Source organism: Protopterus annectens, chromosome 5.part0 (genome assembly GCF_019279795.1).
Source record: "Protopterus annectens isolate FY-2018-M chromosome 5.part0, PAN1.0, whole genome shotgun sequence".
NCBI classification, from domain to species: Eukaryota; Metazoa; Chordata; order Ceratodontiformes; family Protopteridae; genus Protopterus; species Protopterus annectens.
The window spans coordinates 674,723,548-674,746,592 of NC_056735.1; the positions used below are offsets into that span (position 1 = coordinate 674,723,548).

Genomic DNA, 23,045 nt, shown 5'->3' on the forward strand with positions numbered 1-23,045 from the left:
GGGGTCGCAGCTTCCTCAAGTTTTGAATGTCATTTTGGAAGCCAGACAGCCTAGTACAAGGAAAGTTTATGCTGATAAATGGAGGAGATTTTTTATTTGGAGCAGAACAAAGAGCTTTGATGTTTCAGTGCCTAATTTGAGTGTTGCACTTCAGTATCTTACAGAATTATTAGACAAGGGTTTGTCTTTCTCCTCTGTAAAAGTTCATGCTGCAGCCATTTCTGCTCACTATGACTGTGACCCACCATTATTCTCTCACCCTTTGTTTAAGCAATTTCTTAGAGGGGCAAAGAACATAAGACCACCACGTAGAGCTCCTACTCCTTCCTGGGATCTCAATTTTGTGTTGGAAAAGCTTACTTTACCTCACCTCCTTTTGAGCCTGCAGCTACATCTGAGTTGAAGTTTTTGTCATGGAAGACTGCTTTTTTGTTGGCCATTACGTCTGCTAGAAGGGTATCTGAATTACAGGCCCTAATGGCAGTTGAACCCTTCCTGATATTTCGTAAGGATAGGGTATCCCTGCGTACTAACCCTACCTTTATGCCTAAAGTTGTTTCTAATGTGGCCTTAAACCAATCTATTCATTTGCCTACTTTTTATGCTGATCCCCAAAATAAAGGGGAAAAAAATTTTGCACTCTTTGGATATTCACAGGCAGTTGCGTTATTATTTGAGCAGAACTAAAGGGTTCAGGCAGTCTCAACAGTTATTCATTTCTTTTGCCTTGGGTTCACAAGGGAAACCTGTTTCAAAACAAACTATTTCTAAGTGGATTGGCCATTGTATTGCTTTTTGTTATTCTCATCATGGAAAGGATGTTCCGGCTGGAATCAGACCTCATTCCAATAGGGCGACTGCCACTTCTACTGCCTTTTTAAGGGGAGTAGCTACTAAGGATATTTTGGAGGCAGCTACTTGGAGTTCAGTGCACACTTTTTCTAAACATTACCATCTCCCTCTTTATTTCATATCTAGGGCTGGGTTTGCCACTGCAGTTTTACAGGGCATGTTAGCAGCTCCTAATGCTTTCTGATTTTGCCAACCTCCCTTACCTTTGCTTTGGGATTCTACCCACAGGTTATGACTGCAGCAATGTGAGACGAAGAACATAGTACAGTTTTGTACCTACCATAAATGTAGATGTTCGAGGATCCACATTGCTGCAGTCCAGTTTTCCCTCCCTCCTTCCCCTCTGTAGTTTGGGGTTGCTGTGTTGCTTTGGGGTAATTATTTTTCTTTATTGGGGATTGGGTATTTTTCTATTTTTGGCTATGGCCTTTCTTTTTTAGGCCTTCTGACATCTGGGGCAAGAAAGACTGAGGATATGGCGTCGGTCATGCGCTTTAGTACCACGGCGTACTGACGTCAGATCTGAGCGACCATGACCGACGCCAGCCTAACACTTTGGTATTCGGGCCGACCGAGGACAGCGGACTACCCACAGGTTATGACTGCAGCAATGTGGATCCTCGAACATCTACATTTATGGTAGGTACAAAACTGTACTTTTCCTGAGTTTGAGAAGGTAGTCTGTAGCATGCTACAAACTGTAGGGCAGTTTTACCTATGGTTAATTGCACCTGGATGGTCTCCGATGCTTCGTGCGTTGCCACTAACCTGGAGGTGTGGGTATCCTTTATGAATATGGATACTCCCCCTCCTTTTGTGGTTCTGTCCGGATTTTGGGGCCGGAATGCATGATATGAGGTATAACCTGATAGTGCTGGGGTGCTCTCAGGAGCCTTGAACCAGGTTTCAGTCACAGCACAGACATCGATGTTCTCCATACTGAGGAGGGCTTTGAGGGCGTGCATCTTGAGGTTTAGACTTCTGGCATTGAGCAGTATTACCCTTACTTTTTCTCCATTTTTGTTTTCTAGGGCGGTAGGTTTATCATTTGAGCCTTGCCTAAAAAAAGGCACTATGGGGGTGGCAAGAGCCTTTGCCAATATCCGGAAGCCAGGGGTGGCGTGCAAGCCGTCCTTGCGAAGCAGCGTGGCTTGTCAAGCATGTCATCCCAGGCAGACAGACATTGGATCCCCTTAGAATGACACCAGTAATTAAGCCAATTATTAAAGCTGATCATTTTGTCTCTGTATTGTGGCATCATTCTTGGTGAGGGTAGAATACTGCTCAGGGTCAGGGTCATACCGGCCTGGGCTACATAATCTGAGAGCTCCTCTGTCTCTTTTCATGTAGTCCAGGGAGGTATGTCTCAGGTCGTTCACACCGGCATGGACAATGACCGAGTCATACTTGTACTTGCTGTGGAGTGACCTGAGTGCTTGTGTTATGTGGCGGATTCTAGCGCCTGACAGGCAGCTTGCTGCGATCTTTTCCTTGTTCAGTCTGGTGAGTGGGACGTCAGTGTGTCTGACTATGGAGTCACCTATAACAAGTGTGTCTGGCATTGTGTTTGGCCTTAAGGGCTGTGACTGTTTAGCACACTGACTTTGAGAACTATGTGTTTCATGTCTTATGTCTTGAGGTGGCAGTTGCTTGGGTGTGTCTGCTTTGGAGGCCTCTGTAGTTTTGGAAGATTTTTGATCAGTGCCTCCGAGTATGTCTTTGTGTGTTTGTGTTTGTTTTGTAGTTGTGATAGTTCTATGTGAAACTGGGTTTGTGGTGTGCGTGGTTTCCTTCTCCTCCTGTCTGGTCTTGCCAGTCCTGAGTTGAGAAGAAAATGGTAAAAGGAGTACCAAACCACGATGCAAATAAAGCTGAATAAGTCCCAGTAAAATCCAACAGGAAAAGTCTTTATTGTAAACCAAAAAGTAGCGCTTTGGGTCCTCCCACGCTTCATCAGACAACATTACATACAAAATGCAAACCCTTTATATACTCCTTGCTAAAACAGCAAGGCGGGAAATCAACCAATTAATTAAACAATTAGCATTTTTGAAAAAACAATTTGTAATTAGACATATTCATAGCACAGTTTTTAAAGAATGCACGATTATGTTTAAGAAACTAATGTCATTGTTGGAATCGAGCACTATAGCGTTACTGTATCGCTAAGCATTCTAAACATATAATCGTGATGTTGGTATCAACAAAAGAGGCAAACCAGCAATAGATTGTAGCAGCAAAACTTGAATGAAACAAAAGTATCTCATAAACTCATTTCTACAGAGATCAATCTGAAACTACATACACATCAATTTATAAAAAACTTGCATTCAAACGCAAGTGTCAGATGAAATGATATCGTAAGCATGATAAAGTATACCAGAGCCTGATGTACTTAAGACACGTAGCTACATGATCTCTATGGCCCTATTGAATTCCTAAATATCCAAAGTGTGTAGTTCTAACTATAGAATTTCAAAAGGACAACATCAAAAATAGTAACTCATAGAGCGATGTTTCACGTGAGTAAAACGTCACTCAAGCACATAGAAACATCCGATATGAATTTAAGTGTACGATTGTGCAAATAACATTGTGCATTGCTGCAACGATATTACATTAATCTCTAAATACTACACGTACACATACCATTAGAATTTTCTATGTCCCGTTGCTGTATAGACCCATATAGCATAGCATAGGCATAAGTGAATAAATAATCCACATGCTTAAAATATGCGGATATTATCCACCTGCAAAGAGAACAGTGGTGTGCAGTCCCACCAATTTTGTTGCCATCAGTTACACCCTGCTTTTGCTGTGTTTATCTTAAGGTGGGTTGAGCTACCATCCATTGCCCCTAGGCGGGGCAATCCAGCATCAGCCACTCACTCCATTTTCCACAGCTGTTGCAGATTTAATAACCTGCTGTCGGCAAGCTTGAAGAGACTACTGTCATGATTAATCCATCCCCGAAAGAACAGGCAGCTCTCTGTGGACAAACTTGTCTCAGTTCACTTCAGATCACTGTAGTGAATTTCTTGGTGGTGTCAGCTTGACATCATCCAATTGATACTAATTGGGTTGCTTAACTCTTCATCAAGTCGATGTGTCCTTCAGCAGTGCAGCATAACACCTTTATTTTATGAGGAATTTGTTAAAGTTCAACACTGATGCACATATATATGGGGGTAATTCCAGGGAATTCTTGCCACTTTAATGGGCCAGTAGTCAAATGCTGACAATGTGAGGTGACTTCCTAAGTAGGCATTCAGGTACTTGCCCTCCTTATGTGAAAGCTGTTTAATTGTTTTGTGACATTTCTTTTGTAGGTGACTAGAGATTTTTTGCCTGTATGTTGAAGTGATGTTTTTTTTTCGCATAGCCTACTGCTTCTGTGGCAGCCAGTGTGTTGTCTTTGAGGAGGTATGCATCTGTCAGTGTGACCCTGACACTGAGTTGTGATCCTGTTTCTAACCGGCACACACACACCCAAAACCCTACATTGTTTTCTGGTGGAAATGTATGCTTTTTCTTTATTTACAGGGCTATGCAACCTACCTTAACTGGACAAGTCATTTTCTGCAACGTCAGAAGTGATTTTTGCATCAAAGATTGTGGGTATTTTGGTAGATAATCACCACAGTCTGCTTGATACCATTGGTATTTTGTGCTGTGAGAAAAGTCTGAGCATTTGGCAGATAAAAAGTGGATAAGTGATTTGTCTTAAATGAGAAACATTTTCTTCTGTCATTAACTTCCTCAGTGGTCATTCCTCAACTGAAAGAACAGTATTCAGCCACTAAACTGCCCACTGGTTGCAGTTTGTCATATTGCCTTCTATTCGAGTTGCATTGGATAGTGATATGTGGATTTTGGTTTCTTTTGCAGTCTCTCTTGTAGGAATGAGGAGAGTCTGAAGATGTCACCTCAGGCTGTGGGTGTAGCTTGCTAAAAATATCTTGTGACTTTGGCACTAAGGTTTGGCAGCCCCACTTTATTGGAATAATATGGTTGTAGGATGTAGTGTATATAAATGCTGGTATCCACACATCTCCAGAAGTGTCAGAAAAGTTCCAGAGCCTTCAGTAATGTGGCCATCAACCTGCATTATTCTGCAGTTAAGTGCCTGAAGTAGTAATCTGAGTCCTTTCTGCGGATTGTGTTGTACCATGTACTTACCTTTGGTTTCCACATGGTACTTGCATTTTGAAGTCCTTAGCTGAACAGATGGCAGCCACTGAACTTTGGTACTGCTTATCCACACACTTCTGTATAGAAAGTTGAACATCCTTGGGAGAAACAAAGTTCTTTAAGAATGTCTACATTCTGTCTCGCCCATCAAGGGCCCCTTGAGCTTCATTATTGCACCTTGTGCAAATTTCCGTTAGATGTACTGTGAGTTATTCTTGGTAGACTGGAGTTGCTTATGGTGCCTCCTTGCTGAACTTGCATGGAGAGGGCAGAATCTGCAGGCAGTGGAAGATTGATACACAAACTGAAGTCTAGCCAAGAATTTTTTTTGATTGTTTGAGAACTGAAGCATTGCACATTTGATTGTCTTGCTCTTCACATACCATTTCTTTAGATTGTTTAAAGTACTAAGTTCCTCATTTTGGTATGTGCTGTTATTTGATTGCCAGTTTGTTTTGATCTCTTTATGTTTGGAATTTGCAGATTTCGATATCCTGCATCTCTTAATATGTATTTGGAATATGGCTGGGCTAGAAGATTTTGGAGGTTTGTAGGGATTTATGATTTTTATAACTTTAAATAAGAACCATCTTTTCTTAGTGCTGGTACCAGAGGACCTCGTGACAAATGCCTGTCAGTGTCATTTGTCTACAGGCATGAAGTGATATTCTAGAGGCATCTAGTGGCATAATTTCCATTTTCTGTTATGATGAAAACTTGCCTGATAAAGTTTGTAGATCCAATGTAGCCTTTCAGAGACATAAATATATGTGGTTTCCTGAGAAGATAGTGTTACAGTAGATCTTTCAGAGCCTGATTCATGGTAAGTATCAGGATAGTTTGCATATGCTGGCACACACTGCTTTTAATAAGTTTAGTGGGGGGGGTTGTATATTGTCTGAGTTACACACTCAGAGCTTCCCAAGTCAAATTTATTGGCACGTTGTCCATCTGATGCAGTGCGTGTCCCTTAGTATCTTTACAACATCCAGTCCTATCTAGGCCTATCCTACGGTCCTTGCAACTTTTTCTTTTACAAGGAAGATCTTTTTTTTTCATTACACCTGCCCTTGTTGCTTGTGCAGTGACACCACAATTGAACGAGACATGTCACTGTGCTTGCTTCCAAGTAGTATGTCTGTGCATTTTGAGAAAACAAAAACACTTCCATTTCCCACCAAGATGGAGAAAAAGGTGCTTCCTCCATTGACCCCAGACCCTGGTGCATCCATGTTTTTGTGGCAGCAGAGAAAATGGCCCCCACACGCCAGTTTACCATTTGGAAGTTATACCAGCTGAGTTGTTTTGACTGTTGAATGGGGCAGATGTCTGGAAGCCAGGAAGACCTTGAAAACATCTACTTGAACATAGTCTGCTTATAAATAAGACTGCTGTATGGTTCAGTTTTATGAACACAGTATACTTTTAAGTCATACATATTTGACTCTGATGTTACTCTAGATAGTTGTACCATTCCTAAGAAGGGTAGTAGTATCAAAGGATAATAGTAAATTGCAATGGGCTGAAGGAGCTGATTTTTGTCTCGGGCAGAGTGCCACTGTAAATTCCCTCTGTCCCTCAGACTTGCTTGGTGGAAACATTTTTTAAACTTTCTGGAGGCAAACTAAAGGTTTCTGTTTGCTGGCAGCCTGATTTTAACCATCACTTGCTGGAGCCCGTGATGTATTTGGCTATCTTATATCAGCTTACATATAGTGATGGAAGACTTGTCACTGGAATTAAGGCATGTCATACTCTCTGAATTTTTCTGGGTTGTCTGTCACAAGACAAGCACTGCTTCCCATGTCATGAGTTTGTGTACTTAGATTATTGCAAAGTTCCTTCAGAACTCACTGGCTACAACTACTCAGGGAAGGGATTTACAAGAACCATCTTGCAAGCGAGACTTAACAGTGACATGAATCTGAAATGGCAGAATAGTCCTTTGTGGAGCCTACTTACTGACATAACCTGTGAATGCGGTAGCATTACTGCATGAAATAACTGACTTGATACATTTACATACACAGCATTGTGTGCTGTATGAAACAGTTGAAAATGTTTTCCTTGTGACTGGTACTCATAAAACTATACAGTACTTACTAACTGTGCTATACTAGTGCTTCGGCCATTCTCTTAACTGGTAAGAATGGCAGTTTGGTGCCTAGGAGCTGCTTAAAGGAAAATATTCCACTGGGAAATATAACATTAAAAATGTTTCTGTGATGTGATAGAAACTTATTTTCATAGATGTGTATTAGGCTAATGGCCCTGGAGCCTTTACAAGCCTAGCCCATAGGATTACCCTGGCATCGTGCCACCCGACCTTAGTTTCCAGTGCCTCTGTCAAGTAGAGCCACTGGAGTGATACGTGGGGTAAATTTTCAATTTCCAATCCACTCATCAAGATTTCTCTGGAGGGGGCCAGTAAGGTGCTCTGACATGTATGAAAAGTCTATTCCATTGCATGGGCAGTCTCTGGGTTATGAACCTGTCCCCCCAGCGCATTCTGTTGATTGTGGTAATGAGGTTGAGGTCTCTGGAGCATGTGGTGCGAAGGGACTGGGATTTCTTTAGATATAGCATTTCTAACAGAGCTGGGTCAGACATGGCTTTGTAAGTCGAGCAGAGATTACATCTAAGTAGGTGATATGAGACCGAGAATAGTTGGAATTCTTTTGAGTCTGTCCATATAGGACAAGTGTTTAAGACGTGGGATCCTCTGTGAGGTACTTTTGCGGCCTCTCCAGTTGTTGCAGGTATCTGAGGTACATGCCAAATGGGACTTTGTACTGTACGATTGGCCTAATGAGGGAAGAGTAGAGGGAGACAAATTTCCTCTTTCTTCCTGGATGCAAAACCCTTAGTATTGAGATGTGCCACATAGGACTTTCTGACAGTGGTAATGTGGTGATCAAAAGAGAGGTTGCTATCAACCTGTGTTCCCAGATCTCTTATAACGACTTCTGTGTTCAGTGGACTACAATCGATGTGGTAGTTCTTGGGAACTGGGTTTTTCCCAAAGGGGGATGATGACTCATTTTTTGGCATTGAGCTTAAGGCCATGGTTCTGACACCAGTCGTTGGTCTCTGTGAGGCCTTTCTGTAGGATGTCTGCATCGCTTGGGGAGTTAATAATGGCTACCAACTTGCAATAGTCTGTGAACTTTGTCAGCCAGAGACCCTTCATGTTGGCCTGGACTTCTGAGAAGTAGGAGAGGTCCCAGGACCTATCCCTGTGGGACTCTACTCATGATTGGTCAGCAGTCTGACTTGGAGTCAGCTACTTTCACACTGTGGGTTCTATCTGTGAGCCAGTTTGAAACCCACCTAGTGATAATAGGGGTTGATGCCTAGCTTAGTGAGTTTTTCTGAGATTCGTGAGTGGGGAATGCTATCAAAGGCCTTGGCCAGTCAAGGTAGGCTGCATAAATCACCTTGCCTTCATCCACACCTCTGGTGACCTGACTCAAAGAAGTTGACCAAGTTGAGCAGGTATGATCTGCCCTTCACAAAGCCAAACTGTGTGAGATCCAGAGTTTGGAGATTCCCTATATCCTTGTTTATTAGGTCCATGATGATGCGTTCCATAGCTTTGCATATCAGACTTGTCAGGCTAATGGAGCGATAGTCCCCAGGGTTTGTAGTCACTCCTCGTTTGTGGAGAGGGATGACTATAACAGTGTTTCATTTGGTAGGGACAAAGCCGGAGGTGAGGTTGTGATTGAACAGGGCACGCAGGTGAGGTGCCAGTTCACTCTCTAGTTCATGTAGAACTCAGCCAGGGATATTGTTAGGTCACACAGAAGCTGTATTCTTGGCCTTGGACAGAGCTGTTTTATCCTGTTCAGCAGTAATAATGGGTGCCTGGCAATCTACTGGCACTGTGATTGGTCCTTGGGGGGGGGGGGGGTGTTGGCACTGAATCTGTCGGCCAGTATATTGGCATTATCTGTTGGCTCAGTATAGGAGGTACCATTGTGCAAGTAGCTCAGAGCAAATCTGGGTATTGCCGTGGAGGGTCTTTACATAACTGTAGAAGGCCTTGTGGTTGTCTTTACTATCTGCTGCAATTCTGTTTTCATAGCAAACTTGGGATTTGATGAGGGATCTCAACTTTTTGTTGAGGCTAAGGGAGATTTTTCAGTGTTGGGACTTCACCTTATTCCGCATCAGTTTCCTCCTCCTGTTGTAGAGTTTATGGCAGGGAACACCGCCAGACTTGCCTTTTTTTTTTTTTTTTTTTTTGGAGGAGAGCGTCTTTGTTCTATTGGGTATGGCGAGATCCATGCATTTGTGTACATGTTCGTACAGTGCATTGGTGTACGATTTGGCTGCTATATACCTGTTTGTAACAGGCTTTTTAAGTGTGGAAGACTGTATGGGCATTTAACAAATTAACAACATTAATTAGCCTGACAAGTCGAGTTAACACCAAGACAAACTTGACATATGGTGTAAAAATAACCACTTTAATCAGTGCTTCGGCTCACATGCCTTCAGAGGATTTTAAATGCCATAAAAATACAACCTTACTAGTAGTTAATCAATTAAATCCTCTCTAATGAGCCTTCTCTGTCTAGTCAGTGTTTTGTCCAGAAGGGCATGAAGTGTGAAATTTCAGAATTTTTTCCAAGTTGGGCATTATGTGAGATGCACCTTTTCTATTATCTCTAGCTGCATGTTCCCAAGTTAAAGGCCTTAAATTAGAAGTTTTAAATGTGTTACAAAATGATGTGAGCATCTTATTCACATTGTTCAAATAGTTCTGTATTTTGGTTTTAGATATACTTATCAATGTCTCTCTACTCAGACCAATATATTCTTGCAGTAATATCACAAGTAAAATTATCTGCATACTTAAAAATAATGCCATATATAAAATTAATTTTACAGTTGTCAAAGGGATACATTTATGTTTGTAGTTCCTGTGTGGTTACAAAGCATTTGTAATCAGTGGTATATAAGCTTTAAAAACAACTATGATCTCGTAGATTAATACAAGCATAACAGCCTCTGTGGGCCATTTTAAGACTAGCTGATTACCCCACGTGAAAATCAAGCCCTGCACCTTGTGTCCAAGGTCAACACCTTTACCATTGTGCCAACCATTCCTACTCATCTTAAAAAAAAAAAAAAAAAAATTCTTTAAAAAAAAAAAAGTAACATTTCCCAAAATTCACTAAATGAAAACTCCAACCAAGCTAGAACTATAACCGAGTGAAAACGTCCCGTGTCAGAGACACATGGGATTTATGCAAATGACCCTTATGAGCATCAGGTGTTTCAGGTGTATGGCGATTTCTGAATGCTCATGACTTTTTTTTCTTAAGTCATTTTAATGGACAATTTCAGGCCAATAAAGCCAAACTGTATTCAAAATTTACTCTCTAACCAAAGAAATTATACGGGAAAAAAATTATACTAAAAATATATACACACCTTCTGTTTGAAAAACTGTTAGTCTTCTGTACAGTATAACCATAATCTGTTTTATTTAACTGGGGAATTGTGATGGTGCTAAGAATATTTCTGTGGTGTCATTGTTGGGAAACCCTGCAGTTGTGACTTTAGATACTGTGTAGAGCAAACACAATTACCAGGTGAATTTCATCAACTCAAAGTCAAGATGGGGACTGGAAGAAAATCCCTGATTATGGGCAAGGATGTGTTTTCCTGGACTAGACCAAAATATAGGTATCTTAATAGGTGAAGAATTGAATGAGTGTGAACACACAGTAATTGTTTAGACATTAGTACAAGTTCTGTGACCACAAGGACTTATCACACCAGGCTTGTTTGTTATTGCTAAGTTATACTCATTACTTTAATAATACAGTCTGGCCATCATGGCTTGTGCTAACCCTTTATTTGCATCCAGTATTTCAAGCATCATTGTCTTTTTTAATATTGCGTTTGCATTATGTGGCTATAGTATTGAGTTTGTTTTACTACTGGACCTTGTTACTTTTGACAGACTTATTAACATTTTTCTCCAACACCAGTTTAAAAGCATCAATTTTCTGGTGTATAGCCATACTTGTATATCGTCACTCACAGCCCTGTGAAAAGTCAGGGCTTTGACTATACAGATCTTTGTTGATAATGTGGTGTCTTTTAAGTGCCTTATCTAGGTGATATGGCTTCTCTTCCCCAAAAAGTATGTTTTAATTTCATGATAGTCGCCACCTGTAGGCATAGATGTAATATATATTTATATACATCTGTATACATGTATATTATCATATGTGTACATTTGTAAATTTATAGATTGTGTATGTATTTTTATAAATTGTGTAAGTGAGCATAGTGTGCGTGTAGATACACATATATACAATATATATATTTATTATATATACTTATATTTATATATATATTTGTTATATATATTGGTTATATATTTATTTTATATATATATTTATATGTATGTATTTATATATATATTTATATGTATGTATTTTTATATATATATATATATATATATGTATATATGTATATTTATATATATATATATATATATATATGTGTGTATATATATATATATATATATGTGTATATATATATATATATGTATGTGTATATATATATATATATATATATATATGTATATATATATATATATATATATATATATATATATATATATATATATATATATATATGTATATTTATATATATATGTATATTTATATACATACGTGTGTGTGTGTGTGCGCGCGCATTTGGGGGAACCAAATAAGGTAGTCAGGTTTTAATAGACCGCTGATAGTCAACATAGTTTGGTGAACTAAGCTGCTGGTTGACAGGTGTGCAAGATCGTACAGTTCTGTGGGTTAAGGAATATGCCCTTTCCCCAATGTTGTGCAATTCGTGAGAGTTAAGTTTAATTAGCAGGGGGGCTTGGCATTTCAAAAAAAAAAAATGTTTTTGTATTTTTTTTTTTCATTTTTGCATGCACTGTGGTTAGTGCCAAGTGTGCATGCATACCAAGTTTGATTGTGGTGTTGACATTGTGTTCGTAGCGTCAGTGTTGGGTCTGTCAGTTTAAGTACACACATGCACGTATGTATTTATATATGGGGGAAAGTGCAGCAAGGCGGCTTTTGTGGTTTTACATTTACCTTCCTCAGTAGGGCACCTCATTGAAAAAGAGTAGTGGATGAGAGAACGTGCAAAAAAAAAAGCTAATTATAAAAACGCATGTAACAAATTGAAGTAGTAATTGTGACTTTGGGGGGGGGGGGTCCGAGAAGACTGTTGTTGGTAAGTTAGAATGACTACTGGCTCTGTTTAATCTTGTTTCTATTGTGTATATGAAGTTTTATTTTCTTTAAGTGAACAAGTCATTTATTCTTAAAGCTATGCTGTATGAAGCATGGAAAATTTTCCATTGGACTAGTACTTTACTGTCTGTAAAAAGAGCGCTTATGTTATTCCCTACATTGTACTGAGGACAGGCTTTTCTCTTCACTAATAAAAATCTCAGATGTTCACAACCTCTAGGGTTAGTCTCTGCAGTTCTTCAGAGGCTCATTTCCCTGCTGCTTTCTGTCCAGCCACCCATTTCTCTCCAGCTCTGGGAATCTTCCAAAAGGTAATTACTGCACAGCCGTGCGTTGTGTGTAGTACAGTTGTGTAACCACTTACCATAAATGTAGATACTTGAGTGTATTCCCATCCAGGGTTGTGGTGGGTACTGCTGCCTTTCCTGTTAAAATTCTTCTCTCAACCTCTGTTAAATCCCTTTGCTTTATCCCTTGTTCTGGGGATATTCTGGGTATGTTGCACTCCTGGCTACCCCTGAGACAGTGGAGTTCCATTTATGGGGTAAGACCAACCTGAGGAAATGGCTCTGGCCAATGACCATTTATACCCTAATGTCCTGACAACAGTTGGGAGGGTGTCTACCAGGCCTGGGGGGGGGGAAGCATGTCTCTGGTATTCTAACTGGTCTTGGGCTTCCAAAGGTAGATAATCCCAAGAGTAATTAGTGCAGCAGTGAAGACACTCAACATCTTTATTTTATGGTACGTTGTTGCACAGCTGTGCTTTCAGTGCCACTAACTTAAAAGAAAGCATACATTAATGCTGTTATGACTCCATGCATATCGCTGCTGTAGTATTATTTAGAAATACCTACTAGCTGTTTTGAGAAGCTCACATAATTAAAATCACCAAGTGGGATACAATCAAGACAGAATGGATTGAATGGATGCCTTTGAGAAAGTCAAATTCCATTGATTGCAACCAATAACTAAATTTTCTTCAGCAACCAAGAAATGCATGTTTTGTATTTAGAATTAGGTTAGACCCGATCCAGTCTAAATGGCTTAACTATTGCTGTTTGCTATCTCCTTCTACTATTAGGTGGCAGCATCTACCAATATAAATCCTAGATATTCTTTATAATCCCAACAAGTTTTATTTTTTCACTAATGGTTGGTTGTGAGTTAATATCCTTAGACTGTAAATACCCACCCCAACCCCCCCAACCCCCGGTAAACCACCCTCTGTAAAGGCAGCCTTCATTTTCTGGCTGGAAGTATTTAGCTCATACCTTCCAACTACAGCCTTTAAACTGCTCTTTGCTGATGCTTTTTCTGCCATACTCACCTCTTGTGTTCTTAGAAGCATCTTGCAGGACTGCTGTCACTGGGTCTGTTCTGAGGAGGCATGCTTGGCTGAAAGAACAAATCTTGCCAGACCATGTCAAAGTAAAATTACTAGATGCTCCATTAAATCAAGAATGTTTGGCACAAAAGCACAAGTTCTTAAGATGGAGGAAAACACTAAAGCTATGCAAACTGTTAAAAGATTTCTTACAGGTACAGTCACCTAGATTCAGTAGGCATTGGCTTTCGAAAAAATCGTCCTTTCCAGTCCCTCTCAGGCCTCAGTCCAAACCCAGGGGCAACAGACCACAAAGACTACAGTCTCAGGATATTCACAGATAAACAATGAAGTGCTCCAACCTCAAAAACAGGGAGTGGTAAGCCACACTCTCTTATGGCAAAAGTGCACAATGACTTCTGCCTCCCTCCCGGCCATGCCCACATACCTGCACCCCTAGGAGAAAAACTCAACCTGCATGCAAAAAACTGGGAATTCATTACCCAGGACCATTTGGTCATAAACATTGTATCCCAGGGATACAGATTCTACTTCCATTCACTGCCAACCAAGTGGATTGCCAGACCTTTCCCCAAACCAGTGGGCAGAGGCCCAAAAGCAAATACTTTCTCTTCTCAGTATAAAGGCTGTTTAACCTGTTCCAACAGAGCAAAGGGGACAGGGTTTCTACTCCAGACTGTTTCTGGTGCCCAGAAAAGAAAACTCCTGGCACCCTATCCTGGATCTGTCAATTCTCAACACCTTCCTGGTGGTACCAAAGTTTAAAATGCTTACACTCCAACAGCTGCTGCCTATGCTAGCCAAGGAAATCCTGGCTGGTCACCCTAGACTTAAAAGAAGCTTATCTGCGCATCCCCCATAACTTAATTTTGCAGGAAATATCTACGATGTTCTTCGTGTTTCACTGTTGCAGTCATCACATTTGGGCTATCTGCCTGCATGTAGCCCTCAGCTGGCCTGAATACCAGAGTCTTCGGATTTCTGCATCGGTTGCTGTTGCTTCTTCCATGACGTCAGGTTGTCAGGGGTATAAAAGTTGCAGCTGACGTCATTACATCAGTCTTTCTTGCCGTGCGGTGCCCGAAGCAGAAGCAGTTCGCAAGTGCCAGTCAGCTGACTCCTGAAATTTTCATTTTCGGGTTTCAGACTTGCAGTCTTGAAAAAGATATGTACCCCGTTGGAGATCCTTTTTTCTTGTTCTAACTGATGTCAGAAATTAACAATTGTTTTGCCTGTGGAAAGCAAATACCTCAAATAATTTCATTCTTACTGCATAACCTGTCTAGGCCCAGACCACGACGTCTCTCACTGTCGGTTTTGTTCCTTGTTCAATGCCCGAACTATTCGTAGACATGCTATGTTTGTAGCTAAATACTTATGTTCTCTATCTCCATAATCCATATGGCTTCGTTAAGCCATCCGACTACCGATCTTCCGAAAAAACGTAAGGATAAAGACAGAGACAGACCGCATAGGTCCAAAACTGCCGATGCGTCCGTTAAGCTAGTTACCAGTCCGCCGGTACTCTGGTGCTTTTGGAGCCCCTGATATCTGCTACTACAGATTTGCAGGCCTCTACTGAGACCCATTCGGAGTCCGGTATGCCGCGAGATGCTACGACTATGGAACCTGCGGAAGTCTCTACCTTGGATGGGTCTGGAGCCGCAGTGCAAGCACCGGCTTTTGAGGGTGTATTCAGGCCTACCGACTTTCATATTAAACAGACTACTTTGTTTCAAGCTCGAAATACTGAATTCCTCAGGCCTAAAGCTCGCACTACGCTTAGAAAACTGATGACCAAAATGCATACTCGGGCCCATATGCCTCAAAAACAAATGATTAAAATGGCTGAAGACCTTGTTACCTTAATTAGGGGAAGCCAGCCTTCCCCCTCTGAGACCTAGAACTTATTTTCCCTTCTGATTCTTCTGATCAGGAATCTGATATGTTACTTCTGGCTACCAGGATTTGCCCTAATCTACTTAGGAGGATTCTGATGCAGAGGATTCCATTCCCTCTGCTTCCCCTCCAGAAGATTTTTCTTTTGTTGAAACCTTGCATACCCTTAGGGAGCATTTCCGCTGGGAAAGCCAGGACTATTCTGAGTCCAAAAAGAGACTTGGGGAATTTTTACTCCTGCCTCAACACAGGCCTCTAGCTATCCTTCTTGTTCTGGAGATTGTAGATGATGATTTCTTGAAGTCCAGCCTTACCCCAGAAACTTTGCCTCCAGCTCCCAGGAAGCCTGACAGGTACTACAGAGTACCTGACTCTCACAAATTCCTCTTCAAGAATCCCACTGCGGATCCAGAGACCATTTCCCAAGGGCCAAAAATGCATTAAGGGTACTACTGCCAAAACTCTTACCCCTTCAGATAGGGACTCTAGACAGGTGGGGTAAGAAGGTATACACTTCTGCTACCTTGGCCTTTAGGGCTTTAAATTGCCAGTTTTATATGTTAAAGTATCACCAGCATATTATGGGACTATTAAAACAGAAAATGATGTTGATTCTTGACTGTGCTGAACACAGAGTTGCAACAGTTAATGCATTCTGCTGAACAAGTTGGTAAACATACTTTGTAATGTGGTTTTGATGCTTTGGAAGCATCTTGCAGGGCTGCTGTCACTGGGTCTGTACTTAGAAGGCATGTGTGGCTTAAGGAACAAAACTTGCCAGATCATGTTAAAGCTAAATTGCAGGATGCATCCTTAAACCAAGACCGCCTTTTTGTCACCAAAGCAGAAGTAGTCCTCAAAAGGATGGAGGAAAAAGCTAAATCTATACAAACTTTTAAAGATTTCTTACAAGTTCAGCCGCCTAGATTCAGTAGGCATTGGCCTTCAAAGAACTGGACTTTTCCGGTCCCTTCCAGGCCTTCTCAGTCAAAACCGAGGAGTAGCATTCCACCAAGACTTCAGTCTCAGGCTATGCACAGATCTAAGTGGGGGGCTCCCACTTCCAAAGCAGGGAGTAGTAAGCCGCCCCCCTACGGAAATATGGCACAATGACTTATCCTTAACTCTGCCCTGCTCAACTACTGGCTCCCTTAGGAGGAAAGCTCGCCCTGCATGCAAAAAACTGGGAGCTCGTTACCCAGGACAAATGGGTTTTAAACAGTTTCCCTAGAATACAGATTCCACGTCCACTCATTACCAACCCCAAGTGGATGGCCAGACCTCCCCCCAAATCAGTGGGCAGAGGCCCAAAAACAAGTGCTGTCTCCTCAGTATTAGGGCTATTCAACCTGTCCCAGCAGAACAAAAGGGACAAGGTTTTTATTTGACAGTTCCTGGTTCCCAGAAAAGAAAACTTAGTGTCCTGTCCTGGACCTCTCTATTCTAATTACCTTTTTTGTAATCTCAAAATTCAGAATGCTAACACTTCAACAGCTGCTTCCTATGCTAGGCAAAGATGCTTGGTTGGCAACCTTAGACTTAAAGGAAGCTTACCTGCACATTCCAATAAGGGAATCTTGCAGGAAATACCTACGCTTCAGGGCAGGCTCCATGCACTATCAGTTCTCTGCACTTCCCTTTGGCTTATCTACTGCGCCCAGGGTATTCACAAAGTGTCTAGCTCCAGCCATTGCATTTTGCAGGCAGAGAAATATTCAGATATACCCATACTTGGATGATTGTCTCATTCAGGCAGAAAGCCAGGACTTGCTATTAATACATCTGGCATTCGTAAAGAAACTTCTAACCTCACTGAGGTACACCATAAGCGAAAATAAATCTCACCTAGTACCCTGCCAACAGATTGTATTCCTGGGAGCAAGCCTGAACACAACCTCCCCCGATGGCTTTCTTCACTCAAGAGAAACAGGTTTGACAACGTACTTCAAACTTTTGGCCACAAAGCCCCAGCTATCTGCAAGGAAAATTTTGCAACCTCTGGAGTTCATGGCCTCTTGCATTCTACTAATTCCATATGCAGGACTGCATATGAGAAAACTGCAATGGTATCTAAAAAGCCTATGGAGTCAGCATTATCAGGACCTGGAATCAATGATTCCTATCATTTCTTGTATAAAGACAGAGTTCCTTTGGTGGGCAGAGGCCTGCTACCACAAGGGGCTCCCTTTCACTCTACCCCTGCTGCCCAAACCCTAACAGACACATCAGACTATGCATGGGGGCTCACTTGGTGGGGCAGTGCAGTCAGAGCAAATGGAACCCGAGACAGATGCACCTGCATATCTACCAAAAAGAAATGTTAACTGTACAGTATTCCCTGACAGCCTTCAAAGACCGCATCCTTCCAGGACAATTATTGGTAAAGGCAGACAACACCACAGTTACGTGGTACATAAACTAGCAAGGGAACCCACTCGTACCCTCTCTACAGACTAGCCATGGCTCTGTGGATCACAGCCTTGAACTACCAAATGCACTTACAAGCTCAATTCCTGCCAGGCAAGCTAAATTCACTGGCAGACGACCTAAGCAAAAATATCATGGACCCACACGAATGGAAACTGGAACCAAAAATATTCATCCTCTTGAACAAATGGGGGACCCCAGAGGTAGAACTGTTTGCCTCCCCTGAGAACTACCAATTGGACATATTCTGCACAAGGACTTCCCACAGTCAAGCTTGGAAAGTGGATGCCCTGTCCTTCACCTGGGAAAGCCTCTCAGTTTATGCCTTTCCCCCTCTGCCTTTCCTCTCGAAGGCACTGCTAAAGATCAAACAGGACAAGCCAAGGACAGTACTGATTGCACCAGACTGGCCACGCCAGCACTGGTACCCCCCCCCCCCCTTGTGCAGTATGACACTGCTGGAACAATGGCACCTGCCTCATACCCCTTCCCTGTTGTCCCAGCAGGCGGGCCAGATTGTGCACCCTTAGCTTCAAACCCTGAACTTTGCAGCCTGGCTAATTCCTTGAGCTTCCCAATAACGTCCCTCAGTAAGCAGGTGCTAGATGTCATTCTGGAGGCAAGGAGGCCTAGTACTATAAATTCCTATGCTGAAAAGTGGAAAGGATACTGTTTCTGGGGCCAGACACTGGGGATGGGCACAACAGTGCCCAGCTTACCTCATATTCTTCAGTACTTAATAGAAATGCTCCACAAGGGCCTGTCCTTCTCGTCAATTAAAATTCATGCCTCTGCCATTTCAGCACATTTTAATACTGAACCCACCCCTCTTCTCTCACTCCCTGCTAAAGCAATTCCTTAGAGGGCTGAGAGAGAGCCCCTACTCCAGCCTGGGACCTTAACTTTGTATTGGAAAAGCTCACATTCCCTCCCTTTGAGCCAGCTGCAACTGCAGAGTTGAAATTCCTTTCCTGGAAAACAGCCTTCCTTCTCGCAATCGCTTCAGCAAGAAGAGTGTCTGAATTACAGGCCCTCATGGCAGTAGAACCCTTCTTTTTCTTTCATGCAGACTGGGTTTCCCTCAGGACCAATCCTTCCTTTATGCCCAAGGTGGTGTCTAGTGTGGCCCTAATTCAGTCCATTCATTTACATACCTTTTTCTCTAATCCACAAAACAAAGGAGAATGAATACTGTACTCTTTGGACATGCACAGACAATATTTGGACAGGACTAAACCTCTCAGAAAATCTGAACAGCTGCTAGTTGGCTTTGCTGCAGGGGCAGAGGGGAAGGCCATTTTAAAGCAAACCATTTCTAAATGGATAGGCCATTGCATTCATTTCTGCTACAAGCACCATGGAAAACCTACCTCACAGGGGATAAGATCACATTCCACCAAGGCTTCATCTACCTCTGCGGCCTTTCTCAGAGGAGTCCCTACCAGGGACATCGTAAAAGCTGCTACCTGGAGCTCTGTACATACCTTATGCCTATTTTTTTCTAAATCCAGAGCTGGTTTTGCCACTGCAGTCTTGCAGCGCGTAATAGCTGGCCCTAATGCTCTCTAACTTCCTCCTCCCATCCTTAGCTTTGGAAATCAACCCAAATGTGATAACTGCAACAGTGAAACACGAAGAACGTAGTACAGTTGTGTACACTTACCATAAATGTAGATGTTAGAGTGTATTCACTTTTGCAGTCCTGGTTACCCTCCCTCCAGCCCCCTGACTTCTCTGTATTTGTTTCCTGGTTTATTTGCTTTTTGATGGAGGTGTACCATAAGATATAATTGCTTCCCATTGTGGGGGCACCTGACACCTACGGCAAGAAAAACTGATGTAATGGCGTTGGCTGCATGTTTTATATCCCTGACGTCATTGAAGAAGAGACAGCATCTTACACAGGAATCCAAGACTCTGGTGTTCAGGCCGGCTGAGGGGTAGCTGCAGGCAGATAACCCAACTGTCATGAGTGCAACAGTGAATACACTCTAACATCTACATTTATGGTAAGTGTACACAACTGTATTTTTCCTATCCAGTCATCCAGGTTCCTCTTAAAGACTGTTAGAAAGGGTACTCTGCTTGGCATGGAGAAAGGGTACTCTGCTTGGCATGGAGAAGGGAGTCTGTTCCACAGACGGGGGGGGGAGTCTCTGGGAAACTTCTATCCCACCAGCAAGTTCTATTAATGTCAAAGACCAGGTTGCAGCCTTGCGTGTGGGTTGCCCGAGTGAATTTTGACTTATGGATATGCAGCAAGTCCATCAAGGCTGGGTCTGAGATGGCCTTGTATGCCAGACACAGGTCACCTCTGAGCAGTCTTTAAGAGACTGAGTAGAGGGGCAGGGCTTTTAGCCTATCTGTATAGGGCAGGTGTTTGAGACCCTGGATTTTCCTGGTCAGGAACCTCTCTTGTCACCAGTTGCTGCATGTGCTTGGCAAGTACATGCTGAATAGAGGATTGTACTCAATGGGTCTGATAGGGGAGGAGTACAGGGATGTTGTGATCTCCTTGTTCCTGGATGAAGAACCATTACTTATGATGTGAGCCATGTAGAAAGCTTTCTCTACAATGAAGGCAACGTGGTGGTCAAAAGTCAGGTCGTTATCGGCCTGTGTGCCCAAGTCCCTTATGACTGCTTGTGTGCTTAGTACATTGTTATTAATGTGATAATTAGTCGGGATGCCATTTTCCCCAAAGGGGATAATGCATTTCTTGCATTCAGTTTGAGGCCATGCTCCTGGCACCAGTTATTAGTTTGGGTAAGGCCCTCTTGGAGGATGTTCACATCACTAGGGGAATTTAAGACTGCACCCAGCTTGCAGTCATCGGCAAACTTGGTCAGCCACAGACCACTGGTTTTGGCTTGCATCTCAGAAAAGTATATCCCAAACAGCAGAGGCCCCAAGACGGATCCTTGGGGGTACGCCACTCGTTACAAGTCTACTACTACTAGAGATGGCTTCCCCTGTTTTGACTGATTGGGTTCTGTCAATGAGCCAGTTAGCTATCCATCTGGTAACATACGGGTTGATGCCTAGCTGGGAGAGTATCCTTTATGCCCGAATTGGGAATAGTGTCAAAAGCTTGGGCTAGGTCAAGGTAGCTGGTGTGCACAGTCTTCAGTCGTCCATGGCTTTGGTGACTGTTTCAAACAAGTTGACAAAGTTTAATAGGCATGATCTCCTTTTAAAAAAATAAACTGTGGGCTCAAGTGTTTGGAGGTTGCCAATGTCCTTGTTTACAAGGTCCATGATGTGTTCAATGGCCTTGCAGATCAGGCTTGTTGGGCTGATGGGGCATATAATTGCCTGGGTCAATGGAACGTTCCACCTTTGTGTAGAGGGATGACAGTAGCTATCCTCTATTCGGCTGGGGATGAAGCCAGTGCTCAGGCTTTGGTTGAATAGGGTGCCTAATGGAGCTGAGAGCTCTTGCCTGAGTTCATGTAGGATGCAGCCAGGGATGTTGCGTCTCATGGAGACTGTATTTTCTTTGCCTTTGAAAAGGCATTAAAGACTTGCTCCCTGGTGATGAAAGAAGGGGGAAGGTGTTGGGGTTATCTTTGTTTACTGATAGGGGGACAGGGGGGTGAAGTTTTCATTGAACCCATCTGCCAGCAAGTTGGCTGTATATATGGAGTTTGTGTATGTGGTGCTCCTTGTGATTGTCCTTGGAGGATGTTGCCAGTTTGAACTCGAAGTTACCCTTAGACCATTTCACCAGTGACCTTATTTGCTTGTTCAGACAAAGATTACTTCCAACTTGGCACCTGCTCCTTCTTGGTCCGGGACAGTAATTTTTTTCCTTTTGTTGTAGAGTTTGTTGCTGCTGTCCACCAGACTGGTTTACTCTTCCTTGAGGAAGACTCTTTGGTCCTGTCTGGTATTGCTGAGTCCATACAGCTATGTAGGTGCTCATCGTACAGTTTTTTTGGTGTAGTCCGGGACATTAATGCTTGTTCCAGCTGAAGGGATGGTGACTGATGCCTGCCCTCGGGAGATTGTAGTCAGCTTTGAAAGTTTTTTTTTACCCTGATTTTTGGGGGGGGGGGTCATGGGAGATGGTGACTTTGAATGTGATCGCTTTATGGACAGATCTTGCCAAGGAGGACGACAGTGTAGGGGTGCTACAGTGGCTACTCATGTTGGTTAGTACAAGGTCCAGGATATTTTCACCTCTCTTGGGGGTGTCGACCAGCTGATCCAATGAATTGGCATTGACAAAGTCTAATCTCTGGGCATTCATGTTTGGGCTAGAATAGGGCTTTGACCCTATGGTTGGGTAGTCAGTCAAACCCAGGATCAGCGTAGAGGGATAAATCTTGATGGATTCAATTAAGTTCGGATAGTTGGAGTGGGCGTCCTGAGTTATGGTTGGAGGTCTGTAGCTAGCTATGATTTGAATAGGTGTTTTGTCAACAGTTATCTGCACTTGGAGTGCCTCCTGTGCATCATACCATTTGTCCAACCTGGAGGTGTGCATGTCTTTGATAAATATTTAAACTCCACCTCCTTTGGCTTTATAGCCTTCTGTTTGGAGTCTGAAAGTATGGTCGTATGAGTATCCTGGTAAGGCTGGGGTACTCTCCGCAGCTTTGAACCAGGTTTCAGTGACTGCACAAATGTTAGCATCCTCCAGGGCAAGGAGTGCTTGCAATGAGTACAGTTTCTTGCTAAGACTCGTAGCGTTTAGCAGCATGATCTTTACATTTTGTTTAGAAGAATTTTTCATGTTGGTCATTTTGTGCTCATGACTTTGCCTAAAATAGCACTATGGGGGAGGTAAGAGCCTTTGCCAGAAGCCTAGGTGAGACAGATGGCCTCTGGCAAAGCATTGTGGTCTGTCAGTCATGTTCTCCCAGGCTGTCAGGTACTGAATCCCCTTGGAATGATACCAGAAACTAAGCCAACTGTTAGTCATTTTCTGTTGGTATTGAGGCATCATTCTGAGTGACGGTAAGATGCTGCTTAAGGCTAGGGACATACCTGCTTGGGACACGCATTCAGTGAGCTCAGTCATGTTTCTTCATGTAGTC

The 23,045-nt window shown here is 42.6% G+C and overlaps 1 protein-coding gene across 4 annotated transcripts in view; it reads left to right on the forward strand.

The window, feature by feature from the left end:
- CD99 (CD99 molecule (Xg blood group)) overlaps window positions 1-23,045 on the forward strand; it is an 809,645-nt gene that overhangs the window by 468,317 nt on the left and 318,283 nt on the right. For 3 of the 4 annotated variants that reach the window (XM_044072520.1, XM_044072519.1, XM_044072521.1), the window contains one exon: window positions 5,530-5,592. The exons of the other annotated variant lie outside the window; for it this stretch is intronic. In XM_044072520.1, the coding sequence (XP_043928455.1) occupies window positions 5,530-5,592 (63 nt within the window). The remainder of the gene's footprint in view (window positions 1-5,529; window positions 5,593-23,045) is intronic. 4 annotated transcript variants of the gene reach the window in all.